The 18,637-nt window shown below is 35.0% G+C and overlaps 1 protein-coding gene across 5 annotated transcripts in view; it reads left to right on the top strand.

Annotated features, from left to right (window-relative positions):
- Window positions 1–18,637, top strand: part of NEK7 (NIMA related kinase 7) — a 145,974-nt gene that overhangs the window by 73,182 nt on the left and 54,155 nt on the right. For all 5 annotated transcript variants that reach the window (NM_001258200.1, XM_077991365.1, XM_077991366.1 and 2 more), the window contains 1 exon segment: window positions 7,647–7,787. In NM_001258200.1, the coding sequence (NP_001245129.1) occupies window positions 7,647–7,787 (141 nt within the window).

Here is an 18,637-nt window from a genome sequence, read left to right on the forward strand (position 1 = left end):
ATGGTACAGAATGAACAATAGCTTTTTTGAGGGAAGAGGACTCTTGCTGTAGGTTAAATTTATGGCCATGAAACTCAAGTAAAGCCTAATGCTGCTCAGCAATCATCCTTAACTCATCCACTCCCTACTTTCCTGGCTCCAAACTCTCCCACTTGATATCTTTTCTGTCCTCAAACCCATAACATGTCCTTTCCTCATCCTAGCTCTAAGCTGATGCCCTTGCTCCTATTTTACTGAAGAAACTGAACCAGCCAGTCAGAAGAGAACCTCCACAGTCTCCTACCATAGTTATCCTCCTCCCAGAGTCTGTATTCACACCGTCTGCCTTTTCTGTTGTTACCAGATGAACTATCCACACTGCTCTCAAGGGCCAACCCTCCCATGTGCACCCCCTCTACTGAGTCTGTACTACTATGCTATTATTTCTCCCCTCTAAACAACAAAATGAAACAAAAGAAAACCCCTTAAACAGTCTAAGTTACTCTTCCTTCCAGTTGTTGACCTATTTCTCCGCTCCCTTTTATAGCAAAGTTCCCAGAAAGGTTTTTCTGTAGTTCAGTCTCCCATTTCTCCTTTCTCTCTAAAATCTACTCTAATTAAGCTCTCTACCCCATTGTGCCACCTAAGCTGCTCCTGTCAAGTCACAGTTACCTCTCTTGCTCCATCCAGTGCCAGTTTTCAGGCCTCATTTTACTTAGCAGATGCATTTGGTAGACTTGATTATGCTGTCTTCTTTGAAACCTGTTCTTCACTTGGCTTCCAGGAATCTTGTTGTTTTCTTGTCTTAATGGTCCCTCTATTGATTTCTTCTCACCTTCTGAGAAGGTGACACTTAACAGTGGAGTGCCCCAAGGCTCAGTTCCTTAGAGCTCTTTTCTCTCTATATCCCTTACTTTGTGTTCTCTTCCAGTCTCATGATTCTATGCTGGTGACTCTTAAATTTGTATTTCAACCTGGACCTCTGCCCCAAATTCCAAACTCACATTTGCCTACTTGGCATCAAATTTGCATGTTTCAACCCTAATGTGGCCCAAACTGAACTCTAAATATTTCCTTCCAGACTGACAACCCACCATCTTCTCCTTCTCAGTAGGAAGTCTGTCATTCCAGTTGCTGAAGCTAAAACTCTTAGAGCCATTACTACCTTCCTCCTGTTTCTCTGATCTCATATTTAATGTTAGCATTCACCATAGGCCAAAGCTTTAAAATACATTTAGAATTTAAGCACTTCTTTTCTTCTCCACTGCTGCTACTCTGAAGTTACTTTAATCTTTCACCTATCTTATTGCAGTATCTTCCTAATTGATCTGTTTTCATCCTTGCTCCTTTCCCCTTTAATCTATTCCCAACATAGCAATATTTCACTCACATCTGTTTAAAGCCCTTCAGTAGTTTCCCATTGGCTTGCTCATTCATCTTCTTCAAGTATATACTTTAATATCACCTTCTTGATCACTCAATGAAAATGGAACCTTCCCACTCACGCAGTATGTCCAACCTGCCATATTTTTCTCCATAGAATGTATCACCTTATCACTTATTTTGTTCATTATTTTTCTTCTCTTAGGTATAAGCTTTCTCACTAGTCCCAGCGTGGTACACATAGTAGTCCCAGAATGGTACACATAGTATGCATTCAATAAATATTTGTTGAGTGAACAACTTGGTTTCAAATCAACCTGTCCTCTTTCTTTATGAGCCCTGTTTTTAAAATGAGTATTAAAATATATAAATATCTTCAGAATTTGTCTTTCATTATACATGTAACCACTTTTTTTTATTATATATTTGTTTATTGCCTTTTTAGTGTCTTTGTGCTGTATCCCCCTCCAGTAATATTTGTGGAATAAATGAATAAATTGTTAACAACCACTTTTACTCTCTGTCTCTGTCTTTCAGTAAAAGGCTTTTTCTCTCCATATTTAACTTTATCAGGTATAGCTGGTCGTGCTTATAGGGAAGTAGGGGAGATGGGAGTATCTTTGACATTAATTAATTATCTTGCTCATGATAACATAGAAGAGATAATCAGTATTTTTGGTTACATCATTTGGATGTAATAATTATTATGCTGGTAATATAACTAATGACAACTAAATGCTACAAATACCAGGGTCTTATAAATTTAATTAGATAACTGGTTATATTTGGTCACTCATTTTTCTTACACAATAGTAAAATTTCCTCCTTTGATAAAAGGCCAGTTTTAATGATTAATGGCATGTTGTCTAAACTGATGTAAGTCTCTGACACTTAGGAAACTTTAGGAATAGATTACATTTTACATAGTTAAAAAATTTTAGGGAGATAATTTTTCAAATAGGAAGAAGCACTAATAATTAGGTCTTGGTGGCACATATGGTGTTTTTTTGTTTATTTGCCTTTTTTGGTTTCCAGTGAAGTCTGTAGAAAATATGACAGAAAGTCTGTAGAATACATGATAGAAAGGATGTTCTGGTTTGTGCAGTTTGGAGGTGGGTAACACCTTTTTAAAGATAAAAGATAATAGCATGAGCTTTATTGCTAAATAAAATTTGAAAGTTATTTTAAAGTTTTGTTAGTTTTAAATTTTGGAGAAATGCAACAATATAAAATATAAGGTAGTTTATTTAATTAAGTGGCTCTGGAAAATCACCAGTAAGAGATGAATTTGCAGTAACAATGAAAACCTTATTAATGGTGTTAATTATTGTAATTAATACTGGCTTGTATATTAAATCATTGATAACAATACCTTGAGGAATTATCAGGACATAATTTTCTCTCTGGGGAGACTATTGAGTTCATGCTGTGACTCTTCTAATTTCCCCAGAGAGGATTATCATCATAATGTTATCCTGAATTATCTTATTGCTCAGTAAGTGTCCTTGCCTTCAAATTTAAAGCAAATTAAGAAATTAATTTAGTCCTGGGAAGTTACTGTTTAAGGAGTCTGCACCTGTGAAAATAAGAACCAGTGGCAAACGGAATGAATTTTATTTTCAAATGAAAAGTATCTGTGTGAAGGAAACTCAGTAAACACAGACCAATATGTAGAAGTTAATCCCAATTAGTTAGTAAGATCTCTTGTTAATGTGATTAGAGTGTATTCACATTAAAAAAAAGTTTGTTAATAAGAACCCAGAACAGTATACTGATTCTCTACTAGATTCTACTTAGAGCTTGTAGATAATTATAGTCATGCCCTATGTATTTTGGGCCTTTTACATTCATTTAGTTCTTTCAAATACATTAACGGAGTTAGTATTTATTCTCTACTTCATGGCGTTTCTATAAAAAGCTAAGAAAAAAAAAACCCCTTTGGACTCTACCTTTGAGAAACTCAGTGTCTGGAAGGAGAAATGTATATACATAGTTGACCCTGGAACAACAAGAGGGTAGTTTGTGCAGCTAAAAACCCATATATAACTTTTGACTCCCTAAAAACTTAACTGTAAATAGCCTACTGTTGACTAGAGGCCTTATTGATAACAGAAACAGTCAATTAACACATGCTTTGTGTGTTTTGTCTATTATATAATGTATTCTTACAATAAACTACAGAAAAGGAAATGTTAATAAGGAAATCATAAAGAAGAGAAATGATAGTTAATATTCATTAAGTGGAAAGTAGATCTTCATCTTTATCCTCATTGTCTTTGCATTGGGTAGGCAGAGGAGAAGGAGAAAGAGAAGGGGTTTCTTGCTGTCTCAGGGAGGGGAGAAGTAGAAGAAAATCTACATATAAGTGGATCTGCACAGTTCAAACTTGTGTTGTTCAAGAGTCAGCTGTATAAACAAATAATTAAAAGTGTGTGTGATCCAGGACCCAACATGGTGCCTGAGTTTGTATGTGTCTTGATAGAGTTGAATGACTACTGTCAATTGCTACAGAAACAGAGGTAGAAGCCAATAAAGCTGCCTGAGCGAGTTGAAGATGATTCCTTAGAAGAGCTGACATGGAACTGAATCCCAAAGATGAGCTGTGGTTTGCTGGGTGTGAAAAAGGAAGTTATTCAGAAAGCATGGGAAGAAGCAAGTGCAATGCCATGGGCATGAGGCCAGAGTTCACAGTGCACTTGGGAAATACATGGTGCAGCTGGTGGAGGGGGCCATAGCGAGGTGCAAAAGTGACTTGAAAAGCCTTCTGTCGTAGATAAGGCATCATTATCCTCATTTGATAGTGGAAGAAACAAAGTGGGGTTTTACTTCCATAAAAGCTGAAGGTCGTCTAAGTGACTCATCTCAAATCTAAAAGCCATTTTGTGCCACTTAGAAAAAAAAAAACCTGGGTCATTAAGGAACTTCAAGGAACTGAGACTCAGTTTACACTCCAAACTGAGAACAGCAAAACGTCAATTTAAGTGATTTTATTTGGTTTATATTTCATGCTGATTTGAATCTCAGTATTTTGCTGAGTTATTTTATTCCCAGTAACTTAAAACATATGGGACATAGAACATCATTCAATAAAGAGAATATAGCTATTTCCTAAAAATAGTTCTTTACTTGAGTGGGAACCCATTTGATGATACCATTTTTTATTTAAAGCCCCTAATTTAATGCTACCTACAGTGGAATGTAACTCAGCAAAATGAAGTGTGGCATTGACAACAATATACTATAATCACTACCGAAGTATATATGTATGTATATATTACCTGCCTGATGATCTGCTAAAGGAGACCTCCTCTTATACAAGCTTATTTTTATACAAATTGCAGTGTGGCAGAGAGACCCAAGGGTAGTTGGAGATGTGCAGCTATGCTCCTTCTCATGTCAGCTTTCCACATCTACACTGGGTGACAGGACATGGGAGCAGATGAGACAAGCTGTCACTCACCCACACTGCCCTTTGAAGAAAGGCCATAGGGGGAAAAAGGTGCCGCAAATGGGCTGTGAAGTTTACATACACTGCCCACTGTTAAACAGATTACGTCTAATGAAGTGTCTAATGCTCAGGCCATATCAACCTAATCCTTGGTGGCAGTTCATCCCTCAACTGCCAAAAAACACCGCCCTCTGGCCCTCTTTCGCCACTCTGGCGGCCAAGCACAGGGAGGTGCCCAGTCTTAATAAACCAAGACAGTGTGTGATCTGACATGCAAATGTAGGTCATTGCATATGTAAATGTGTGATTACAAACCTGCATGCCAAAACACATTAGTGAGACTTTGCTCTCAGCATGCGGTTGTCACACTGCCTTAGCAGTTCACGCTAATATTTGTCAAGTTATTGTGCAGACAGAAGATGGAATTCCCAGTCAAATTTAAAGTATCTGAATCGTTTGATAGTGTTCCTTCTAATGATGAAGCTGTATTTTGCTGTTGAGATTGACAAATCTTCATTAAGTGAAAGAATGATCTCTGTGTATAAGAGAAGGATTTATACTTATTAGATGACACAAACTATTCTAGTGCGTCAGTATAAACAATTATAAGGCAATCATAGACAATTTAAAACATGTTTCCTTTAAAAGAAAGAAAAACCTTTATTTAAAGTTAAAAACGTAAAAAAAAAAAAAGCCAAATATCCATTGGATATATTTGAGAAGTGGTACTTTGTGAGTTTCTTTGTTACATATATATCATTTTGTCACATTGACACTTAATTGTAAATTCAATGGCTATGAAAAGAAATCCATTTGCAAATGAACATCATGGCAAGTTATCTCCCTTTATATGATAATTTTATTTTTGTTCTATGTTTCTTAGTGTGATATGCTTTTTCATCTTCATTTTTAACACATTTCTATTCCATTTTTGTCTTTATTTTTTATTTTTTTTCGTCAAAAGACTTAACACTGAAAATATCTGTGGATCATCATGTAGGTTCCCGTAATATTGGGTCATATTAAAGGTGACTTTGCTTAATAACATGGCAGTGTGGCATAGGCTATACTTGGAAATCAACTAGACATTCACTTGGTTTGATGACATCTACATTATGGGATTGGTGAGAGAATTGAATTTGATGGCATTTAAAGTCCTGATATACAGTGCCTGCTAAGTTGTGGGGACGAAAATGGGACTTTCTATCATTGTTGTAGTAATTATAACAATTATCTTATGGTTCTATATTTATGAAATGAATTTGAAATTTGAAACGTTTCTTGTACTCTCGTTGTTTTGCATATTTTAAAGGAAGCATGATCTTTTTCTTGACGGTGTTTTGGGCTTCTAGAAGAAGAAAACAATGTACAAAAACAAATTATTGCTTCTTTTTTTAAAGAGAAAACATTGGATTTGAATTATAGTGACTCTTTGGCAGAATTTTACAGTTTTTGTTAGCATGAGATATATAGTGAAATTAAAAGATAAAATGTACTAGGGGTTAATGCAAAGTTTGGCCCATATATCAAAATAGCCTTCTGCGTAAGTCCGGGTTATGGGGCCATCAGCCATAATTATCAAAGGTTTCTTTGAAGGCCTAAGAGTTTAAGCTGAATGTAATGTGCTCACGAACCAGTGCCATCTTTGCATTAATAGGTCTTAAATATTCAGTCTCATTAGAGGGTGCACTAGCCTGGCCCCACAAGAATGTCATGTTTGGCTTGGAGAGTACAGAGGGGACTGTGGGTGTGAGGGGAATGGTAAAAGGCATGGAAGAGTGTGCTCATCAGTACTTCAGGAATCTTGAAAAGGCTCAGGCACATCTAGCCAAAAAAGAGAAGATATAAGGGCAAGTGATAGTTAAAATAGGCTTTTTTTGTTATATTTTAAATAGCTAGAGATGCTAAAATGATTGCCATCAGGAATGTAAAAGGTAATATTCCAACTTTAGCAATAGACAGTGTCTGACTGTAGTAGATGTTCAGTTAGTGTTTACCCCATAACTTAATATTGAATGAATGAGTCCATGAACAAAAAAGTGAACAAAAGAACTAAGACAATCGGTAAAATTTATAACCTGAGTTTTGTCTCAAAATGGGGATGGCCACTGTGCCCCTGCCCCCAATATCTTATAATTATTTCTCTCATAGCATAGTGAAGAGCCTCTTCTATGTATTTACTTAAGCCATTTGAGACAGAAATCATATCTCATTCATCTCTATTTCCCTAGCAGCCAGCATAGTGCGGTAGTAAACTTCTTGCCACTGGACATATTCTTTGAAGAAGTTAAATAACTGTCAGGAAGTTAAGTATTTCATGCATTAGTTGACAGTTTGGACTAAATGATTATATATTTTTGTAAGGTCCATTTCAACTCAAAGATCTTTGCAAAAGAAAAGAAATATCAGAGAAATACTAGGTTGGGTGGGACAAGTTTATAGTCTGTGAACTAAAGACAAGTTCTAAGGAGTTCCTATCTAAAAGTTCATGTTGTATCCTTCTTATTTAATTAACTTTTTCTTTTTAGGCTTTCCTATCTCACATAATATATATAAAAATATATATTATATATATGTTCTAATGTATTCCTTGTTTATTCCCCTCACTAGAATGTAAGTTCCTTAGGTGCAGGGATTATTGTCTCTCTAGTCTGCTACTGTATCATCAGTGTGTAGGACAGTGCCTGGCATAAGTTCAATAAATATTTGTTGTTGAGTGAATGGATGTCTGCAAACTTACCCTAGGTGTCACCTACATATATGAAAATGATCAGCGATTGTGTGTATTGTGTGTATATTGTGTGATTGAAAATTTTTCTGACATTTTTAATTACAGAAGGCCTTACGACCGGATATGGGCTATAATACATTAGCCAACTTTCGAATAGAAAAGAAAATTGGTCGCGGACAATTTAGTGAAGTTTATAGAGCAGCCTGTCTCTTGGATGGAGTACCAGTAGCTTTAAAAAAAGTGCAGGTAAGATGATTTTAATTATGTAAATCAATGTAAAATTATACTATGTGAATTATAGATGATAAAAGTATATCCTGAATGATTGGGTACTGATAGCCTTAAGTTGAGAATGCTGGGAAAGAATGAACGCTGTATTTTAAAAGCCAGAATCAAGTGTAGTATAGAATGGAAATATTAGTTTTAACACTATTTCTAGGCTTTAAAAATTTAGCTGGTATTGAACCTCAAAAAGCTTTCACAACTCTAGATTTTAAGAGACAGATTTGAGTTATCACCATTACTTCTACCTGGACATTTAACTAGCTGTGGAATACTCACTGAAGTTCTACAGCTGTAGGCACTGTAGTCAGAAACTAGAGTCACAAAATGTACTGCCCAAAGTTAGTAAATGGAAGTTAAACTATACCAGCAAAAAAAATGAAAGGAAAATGAAGTGAACTTTATTTACTTGGAAATAAAAACGAGGCAGATAAAATTAGAACATGGATACCTAACTTTAAAATCCCTTATTGTATTTGTGTCATTCTGGAATCAGATTTGCTCTGTAATCCAGACCCTTTTCTGTCTTCTTGAATTCATTTATCTTGCTCCAGCTCCTCTTTCCAAGTCCTTCCCTAACCCTGGAGTTGCAGTCCCACTGAGCTACCCTGGAATGCTCACTTGCCAGAGCCCTGTAAGTTTCACTTGCCCTAATGAGATCCTCTGGCCTAGAAAGTACTTGTCTTTCTGCCTTCCAGTGTGCATGACATCAAACAATAAATCACACAGTGACTCATACACTTTTACTTCCCTTTTTCAATTATGGTAATAGTTATTCTTCACACGTGCTACAGCCTATTTTGCTTTGCAAGTCTGTTATCTTTTTTCTGCAGAGACCTGTGAAATCTAAATGTCCTTTTTTTTTTTTTCTTTAAACTTCTTAAGGTGATTAGTATACTTGTGACAGCCAATATAGAGATGAACAGTTTTAATTTACATTTAAAAATGAAACAGTAATGATTTATAAAAGGTTTTATATGGTGTATGTGTTAGATGTAAATAATAATAGAGATATCCCCGTATCCACAAACCAGCTTAAGAAATAAATATTAAAAATATTTTCAACATGTGTGTGCCACTCCCTTCCCTCAGAGATAACCATATCCTGAATGTAATGTTTATCATTCCTTTGTTTTTCTTCATAGTTTTTCCTACACTAGTATGAACTTCTAAAATAAAATTGTTTACTTTTGTATTTTTTTTGAACTTTACATAAATGAAGCACGTTTTATATATGTATCTCACACACATACACACACACTCACAGAGCCTGCTTTTTTTCAGATAGCATCATGTTTGAGGAATTAGTCTGTGTTGGTGCGTGTGCTGTAGTTTATCCTTTTTGCTACTGTATAATATTCCCCTGTTCTTGTTGATTACTGTTTAAGTTGTTTACAGTTATTTGCTATTACAAACAATGCTTCTCTGATATTCTCATGTCTTTCCTAGTATACACATACAAGAATTTCTCTCTTGTTTGTGCTTAAGAATGAAAATGATTGAGCCACAGGGGATGCATGTGTACTGCAAGTTAATGCCAAATTGTTTTCCAGAGTTGCACTGGTGTAAGTTTTCACCAGCAGCATATAAGAATTGCAGTCTTCTCTGTTTTCATATGCCACTCAGAGCTTAAGAAAACACAATATGGAATGTAGTTATTAGTGTTTATGAAAGAGATTACTTTTGGAACAATTATTCCCTTACAAAAGAACTCTTCGATTCATTTTTAAAATGTATTAAATTTGTACTATGATTTCTGAGCACCCAGGGAAATAAAAAAGAAACTAGTGGTATTATTCCTGCCCTCCAGGGGAAAAAGAGTCTATCTAGAACAATTTAATGTTAAACCCTGTGGCATGGGTTCCTGATTTAAATAAGAGTTCACAGAATGGAGATGTCAATTTGAGCTGTTGGAATTGGTGGAATTGGAACTTAAGCCAGGCTATAAATGTGAGCCCAGATTGTGGTGAGCATTGGAACCAGGCAGAGGAATTTGAACTGTAGGCAATTGAGGATGCACTGTGGACTCTCAAGTAGAGTAACAATCTTCAAAATACATTATTTTCAAAATAACATTTCAAGCTCAACATACAGAATAGAGCGGAGAGAACATAGCTGCCAATCTGCCACAGGTTGTCAAGATGGGAGGATGGATGGATTGAGATACATTTGGAGGTCTCTGGGGACTCTTGGATCCCTTCTCTGAATCTGAGTGTGGAAAGGAGGGCTCAGTTCTGTCTCTAGTGATTATTTTTTACATTACAGAACCTTCTTATTAGAAATAGAAAGAAAGAATGGAGGAGGGGTGGAAGGAAGCAGAAAAAAAGCTCTTGCTGCATTTTTCTATTGATTGGAAATTTGGATAAGTGTGAGTTAATTTGCACAATTGTATTTCCCTTCAGTATTAATTGGATATTACCCTCTAGCTGCCTCTGTTTACGCTGTGATAAACCTCAAATTACTGCAGGAAGTTAAAGTTTATTCTTTCGGATTATCCCATTCCTTTCTGCTTTAGTGTTGATATTGTGACATCTTCTAGTTTAAACCTAACTGCTTCATAGAAGAGAGAAATGATATTGTGAAGATATTCTTTGCTTATTTATGAGGGAGCAGTGCCTTAAATCTTTGTAAGGAGAAATATATTTGCATTTTAAACATATTATTGATACTTGTGATGCATTACACTTGTGCTGATCAGGAAAACCTATGGTTCTTTCTTTTTAAAAAATCATTTCTGCAGCTTAAAATTAAAAAAAATTTAAAATATTGCTGACCAATGCTTTTCCTTTTGAAGAATGCTAACCTAACTCTTTACAAAAAACCTTAAAGAATTACATATTGAATTTTTTCATGCCACTTTTTATTTTAAGGCTATATTACTTGTCTCAAGAACTGTATTACCGTTCCCAGGTCCACTAGACTCCTTGAATACTTCGGTTGAGTTCATAAGCTAAATTATTGGTTTTATCATTCATTTATCTGCTTACAAAGTTTTAATGAGATAACATCCAGAATCCTCAGCTTAGTTTTTAAGACCCTTCCCTACTTTGTGCCACTCCGTTTAGTTCACTTATTCAGGGCCGTTAACAAAGGATGTGCTCAGCTCTGGCCATTTTACTGCAAGTTTGCCTGTTACCTGTATGGAAAAGAAGAGTGTGTGTGCTAAATGCATGTTACTTCTTGGAAATCATAAAGGGATCTGAGAGCCTACAGTATATGGCAACATTAACCAATCTTTTTGAAAATGTACCTGTATCCCGTCATGGTTCATTTGCAAAAAAAATAAGATGGTGCCTTAACTAATAGAACAATTGTGAAATTCTCTGTACCAACTTTTTCTCTCTTGCCTCCTTCTTTAATGCTTCCCTTCCTGCTGATCATTGAATCCATTCCTCCAGTATTTATTGACCACCTAGTGTTTATTGGTCGGTGGATAAGGCTTTAGGAAAATTAAGATAAACATAATGAGACTCATGGGATTCTAGTGGGGTTACAACAAAGACACCACTAACATAATGAGATAGGCACTGTGATAGGAGCAGCCTTGAAGAGAACAGGTGTGAGGAGGAGCTTAGGAAAGAGGCTTCACAGAGTTTGTGAGCTGGCTCTCAAAACTTACGTTCTTTATGTTGGAAGATTATCAAAAACTTTTTTTGATCTGGTATATACAATCTCTTATATTTTGCTCATTGATTAGAGCTATAGGATTGAAGTTGGTTTTTATTTTATCAGTCTGACATAGTGTTACAGTAGGGTGAATTTTGGGTCTCTCTGTTTCTTAGTTCTTTGACCATAGTTACTCTCATTTTTAAATAATACGTGAGGTATTTTGATCCTTTGTTCATTAATGCTTAATTTCTCTTTGCTTGCTCTTAACTATATTTCTAGATAACACTATTTTACTGTGTGACAGCCATTGTCAGTGAGAAGTCTTTTAGGAAGAAAAGCTAAAAAGAAACTTTATGTATTTATACAAATAAACATAAAGTGATAATATTGTTCAGATTCACATTTTGATTCAGGTGATCTCAAAAAGTCTTCCCCAAAGTATTCTTTGATATTGAATGCTTACCTTTTATTCACTTACGTTTGCTAGTTGCTTTCAAGTATTTTTCAAGCAAATAACTTTTTAATTTCTTTTAATAAGTTACTTTTTTACCCATGTTAATTTTAGATTCTGCATGTTTGCATATAATTAGAAATTAGGATTATATATGATCAGAAATTTGTGGACAATGATAGCACTTCCGTAATATATAGAGTGATTTTAATATATTCATAACCTCTGTGGCTCTGTATTCAGTCTCTTTTTCAGTGTTCATTGTGATTAACAAATTTATCTTGTAGCTTTTATGAACTTCATCATTTACTCTATAGACTTCCTTTCAATTTCCAATTGTTATTTGAATAAATGAAAACTAAGCATTTGTAAGAATAATTCATAAATGACATTAAAAAATACAGAACAATTTAGTAAATTAATGTTAGTTTTTACTTGTCAAGGTGGAATAGGCTTTTATCTTAAAAAGTAAAGCTTTTTAATTTTAATTACTTGTACTTGCAATCTTAAGCATTTCTAAGCGGATAAGAAACAGAAGATTTCCAGTTTTGTGGAATGTTTAACATTTTGGGATTAAACTGCTATATGGCAGACACAGTACTCGACACTAGGGACGCAATAGTGGGACACAATAATTAAATCCGACATTTTTGTGTGGGAAATAGACAATAAATCAAATAATTATAGCAAAAAATAAATCAAATAATTATAGCCAAAAAGGAAATGACCATACTGTGTTATTAGAGACAAACTAGATGGAGGAGAGCATTTTAGATGGAGTGTGCAGCAAAGGCCTCTCTGAAATGTGAAATTTAAGCTGAGGTGGAGGATAAGGAGTCGGTCATCTGAAGAGTAGTGATAGGAAGGTTCCAGCTGTAGAGCCGGGCGCGGTGACTCATGCCTGTAATCCCAGTATTTTGGGAGGCCGAGGCGGGCGGATGACGAAGTCAAGAGATCAAGACCATCCTGGCCAACATGGTGAAACCCTATCTCTACTAAAAATACAAAAATTAGCTGGGTGTGGTGGCACACGCCTGTAGTCCCAGCTACTTGGAGGCTGAGACAGGAGAATCTCTTGAACCTGGGAGGCGGAGTTTACAGTGAGCCGAGATCACACCACCGCACTCCAGCCTGGAGACAGAGCAAGACTCTGTCTCAAAAAACAAAAATGACAACAACAAAAACAACACCAAAAAATTTGCTTAGTATATATTTTTGAGTACTTTGTTTTCTGCATTTTAAATGGTCTTTCTTCTAACAATTTGACATATGCCCTTTTAAGGGGATATTTCTGTTAAGTTACTTGAAGGATTTTGTTTCCTTTTAAAGAAATCTAGTGTTAACCTTTTCAGTTTCATTAGCTATGAGTAATTTTGGCAAAATTTTAAGATGACAAAAGAAAACCTTTAAAATGATTCAGAGAATACCAAGAATTTATCAGTCATTACTTGCCTAACCATAGCTCATTCCTTGCTCTTACCAAGTATAAAATGAGTTTAAAAACCTGAAGAAACTTTGGTAGAGCTGAGTGAAAATGCTGCCTCCTGAAGACTTGTTTGTACATATTATATACAAAATATTCTTACAAAGTCCATATTTTCACCCAAGACATACTGCTTTTTCTTGCTCATAAAATCATCAGACAGCTTTGAATCTTTGTTTGGGAATCACGTAATCTAAATATTCATTATTTATTTTCGTCTTGACTTGTTGGCTAAGAGAAAAAGAAAGATACTTCTGTATTTCCAGTTAAGTGTATTTGACTCAGAATTTAGTTTTGCTTTAGATGTGCCAACAATGCTTATTTCTCCCTGCGTTTGAGGAGTGACTTTTGATATTATTGAAAATTCAGTTAAAAATAAAAGTCAATTGTAATTCTAAATTAATTTTTGCAGCTTGAATTAAAGATTTTCTATGTAGCATGTTTCTATCTTGATATGTTGTATCTCATTATGGTTTCCTAAAACTCATACATAAATTATTCATTCTCATCTCACTCACCCTCTTTTGTTTTTTAAAAATGTTCCACATCAGGATGATGTTGGCCTCATAAAATGAGTTAGGGAGGATTCCCTCTTTTTCTGTTGATTGGAATAGTTTCAGAAGGAATGGTACCAACTCCTCCTTGTACCTCTGGTAGAATTCAGCTGTGAATCCATCTGGTCCTGGACTTTTTTTGGTTGGTAGGCTATTAATTATTGCCTCAATTTCAGAGCCTGCTATTGGTCTATTCAGGGATTCAACTTCTTCCTGGTTTAGTCTTGGAAGAGTGTAAGTGTCCAGGAAATTATCCATTTCTTCTAGATTTTCCAGTTTATTTGCGTAGAGGTGTTTATAGTATTCTCTGATGGTAGTTTGTATTTCTGTGGGGTCGGTGGTGATATCCCCTTTATAATTTTTAATTGCGTCGATTTGATTCTTCTCTCTTTTCTTCTTTATTAGTCTTTATAGTGGTCTGTCAATTTTGTTGATCTTTTCAAAAAACCAACTCCTGGATTCATTGATTTTTTGGAGAGTTTTTTGTGTCTCTATCTCCTTCAGTTCTGCTCTGATCTTAGTTATTTCTAGCCTTCTGCTAGCTTTCGAATGTGTTTGCTCTTGCTTCTCTAGTTCTTTTAATTGTGATGTTAGAGTGTCAATTTTAGATCTTTCCTGCTTTCTCTTGTGGGCATTTAGTGCTATAAATTTCCCTCTACACACTGCTTTCAATGTGTCCCAGAGATTCTGGTATGTTGTATCTTTGTTCTCATTGGTTTCAAAGAACATCTTTATTTCTGCCTTCATTTCGTTATGTACCCAGTAGTCATTCAGGAGCAGGTTGTTCAGTTTCCATGTAGTTGAGCGGTTTTGATTGAGTTTCTTAGTCCTGAGTTCTAGTTTGATTGCACTGTGGTCTGAGAGACAGTTTGTTATAATTTCTGTTCTTGTACATTTGCTGAGGAGTGCCTTACTTCTAATTACGTGGTCGCTTTTGGAGTAAGTACGATGTGGTGCTGAGAAGAATGTATATTCTGTTGATTTGGGGTGGAGAGTTCTATAGATGTCTATTAGGTCTGCTTGCTGCAGAGATGAGTTCAATTCCTGGATATCCTTGTTAACTTTTTTTTGTGAGAAGAAATGTTATAATGTATATTTTATGTATATAGATTGATGTGTGTGTTTTTACACACATGTGCTTTTAGCACTTTACAAAAGTGCTAAATGATATACATTAAGATTTTATTGGTACTTGTTTCTTAAGAATATGCATGAGGAAAAAGGAGAATCTACTTTTAACTTTATATTTCTCTATTGTTTGACTGAAAAAATCATGTGTGATTTTGTAATAAAAAAATTCAAATGAAAATGTTCCACATCATAGAGACATTGATTACTGAGAGATTAGATACATATATGTCTCCAAGTTTGTGATTTTCTTCATTTTAATTACTGGTACTGTATGGGCATTATTCTTTCTCTGTCTCCTAAAACAAACAAACAAAAATACCAGGAATTCCATCAAGATCTAATATACTTATAGTTTTGTGCTTTCCAGTATATCTTTGAGTTATCTCAAATTCCTTGTAAATAGCATTTCCTGAGAAGGGCATCAGCATTCATGATGTGTCAAGAATCAGTTATTTCTCATGCCATTTTGATTTAAAGTGCAAGTAGTCTGTGTGTGTGTGTTTCATACCTATAACTAATACCAAGTTCAAAGTTTTCTATTTCCATTAGTGTTTGTTTTATTGTTTAACATGTTAATATAGTAATCCCTTTGGGGGAATGAATGGCATTTCTATGTGAAATTGCTAAATGTAAAGCTTATTCCTTCAATTCAAGAACTTTTGATTTTACATATATATGTGTATATATATGTGTGTGTGTATATATGTGTGTGTGTATATATATATATTTTTTCTGAATGGCATTACGCATTCCTGCTTATACAAATCAGTTATTGAGAGCCCTTCCAGCCAGCCATACTCACCCCCATTAAGGTTCTTACATCACTTTGAACAAGTAGCACTTACAATATGCGTGTTAATTTTCTGTGTTGCTGTCTGCATTCTGCATCTGACACTGTGCATCTTAAAGGACTGCAAGATGGTTTTCTTATTTGTAGCTGTAATAAAATCTGATAGTAAGGTGGCATTCAGCATGGATTTTTATATGTAGAAAGGGTGGACATTAACAGTTTAAGCTTGTCTGTACTCAGCATCAGGTTATTCATATTAATCATTTGTGTGTAGAGTTAAAACTATGATGCTCTTGGAGAAAATTTCCACAAGATTTTTCCTTCCTCCATAAATGGTGTCATATGGTATGTTCTTTAATACTGGTATTTTTTTAACCCCTGCTATTGGTGTCCATTTATATCTTGCTCATTTTGTCAAAACTTGATGTATACAACAGCTTAATGTTTGCCAAAACATGTCTCACTAGATAGTTTTATGTGAACTTCATGATAGTGATTTGCCACTCATAGTCCTTTCCTTCCCCCACCAACCCCAGCCCCTTTTCCTTTCCTTGCTGTTGTTTCATTGTGTTGCATTCTGTTCCATTCTGAAATCATGGTAGTTAACATGAGTTCACTGTGGCTGACATGGTTAGAATTACTGCTAATGGAGAAACAAGTTAACTCTCTTCAATGTATGTACTGGCATACATATTTCTTCTTCTGTTATTTGATTAAGTGGGAGAAACCTTGATGTAATCTAGTCTGTCTCTTTTTGTAAACCATTAACTAAGTTAAGGCTTTATATTTTTTCAAATCTTAAACAGTATGCAGTGCTCAACTATTTTACATTAAAAGTTGCAGAACGTAAATTTGATACTTGAAGTTTTCATTAGAAGTAGTAGAACCAAAATAATGTTGGTGAAAAAGCATATATATAGTTTTATTTTTTATTTTATTTTATTTTTATTTTTAATTTTTTTTGAGACGCAGACTCACTCTGTCACCCAGGCTGGAGTGCAGTGGTGCAATCTCAGCTCACTGCAAGCTCTGCCTCCCGGGTTCACGTCATTCTCCTGCCTCAGCCTCCAGAGTAGCTGGGACCATAGGCGCCAGCCACCCCGCCCAGCTAATTTTTTTTTTTTGTATTTTTAGTAAAGATGGATTTTCACCATATTAGCCGGGATGGTCTCGATCTGCTGACCTCGTGATCCGCCAGCCTTGGCCTCCCTAAGTGCTGGGATTACAGGTGTGAGCCACTATGCGCAGCCTGTATATCATTTTATATACTGCTATTTTCACTATGTAAAAGCACATGCATTTGTACAAGAAATAAAAGGGACTGAGCCAAAGCTAAAATTCTTTAAGGCATTGAGTTTATGGATTTTATTTTTGCTTTATAATCTTATCTAATATCTTCATGGTTTTTTTTAAATTAAGAAAAATTAGAACTTTGTGTATCTTTGGATAGTAAGAATGATATCTAGAAAAAGTTGCCTCTCATAAGCTGTAATTATACACCCTTATTCCATATTTACCTTTATGCATTAGATATCTTTTGTTTCTGTCTGGTAGAACCCTGTAATTCTTTCAAGCTTCACCTCTAATGCTGCCCCCTCCCTACATGGGAGGAATTTCTTCCTTAGGTCTCTAATGCTACATTTTGTACACACATGTATTTTAATACTTCTTAGCTAGTTGTGTATGCATTACACTTCATGACAGCCTGGCTCATTGAGAAAACACTGACTGTGGAGCTAGAACAACCTGGCTTCAAGATTCTGTCATTTACTAGTTTTATGATCATAAGCATATTATTTAATATTTTTGAGCCTCAATCCTCATTTTGTTATTGTGGCCAGTACTACCTATCTTATAAGATTGCAATGAATTTCAAAGCATCATGTGTAAAGAGGCCAGCCCTCTCTGCTGGTGTCTAATAACTACTTCTCTAATTAAAAAGACTTGGATTCTGCCACTCCTTTGACATCGTACCTTTTCTTGGAATGTTAGCTGGCTGAATCAGGAAGACTTGATCAAGCTGATTACTAAAAATGTCATTTTTTAAAATTTGTTATGTCACTAGAGTTTTAATCACCTTGCAGTACTGACTTAGATTTTTTTTTTCCAGTCTCTAAGATATTGCTTTTTTAAATGTTATTTTCCACACACTTAGAACCTTGAGAGATTTGTGTTTTCAGAGACACATGAAATACCTTTTTGATTGTATTTTTTATTTTTATGTTTTTAATGGTAGGTTAATATTTTTCAACCCTTACTTCATTATCTTCCCTTCAAACTGCTTTTTTAGGCATTTCTTCCCAATTACCTCTACCCATGAAATTTTAATTCCACAAATACATCTGTTTATGTGCAATACTGTATGTGTATCTACACTTTATACTTAATAGAGTAAAATTTTGTTACCCTTCTCCTCAAAGAACCAAATTTCACCCCCTTGAAATGATAGCACCCTTGTCAAAAATGCATACATCAGACCTTTTAGACATGATTTGATGGAACAGATTAATAGTTCACTGCTTGGGTTCTAGACGGATAATTCTAAGAATGAATTCTGCTTGCTCTGTTGATTAGCTATGTGACCTTTTGTCAGTCTCCTTAGCTTTCTAAAGCTTCTCTTCTTCATCTGTAAAATGGGAATACTACTATTATCATCCTCATAAGGTTGTGCAGTACATTTAGCATATATTAATTGCTCAACATGTATTAGCTATTACTTTATCATCTTAATAATCACAACTTTAATTTTGTTCTTTGGAACTTAAGACCTTAGTGTCAAGGGATATCTAACTGTTC

The sequence above is a fragment of the Macaca mulatta genome, chromosome 1 (assembly GCF_049350105.2).
Source record: "Macaca mulatta isolate MMU2019108-1 chromosome 1, T2T-MMU8v2.0, whole genome shotgun sequence".
In the NCBI taxonomy this organism is placed as follows: Eukaryota; Metazoa; Chordata; class Mammalia; order Primates; family Cercopithecidae; genus Macaca; species Macaca mulatta.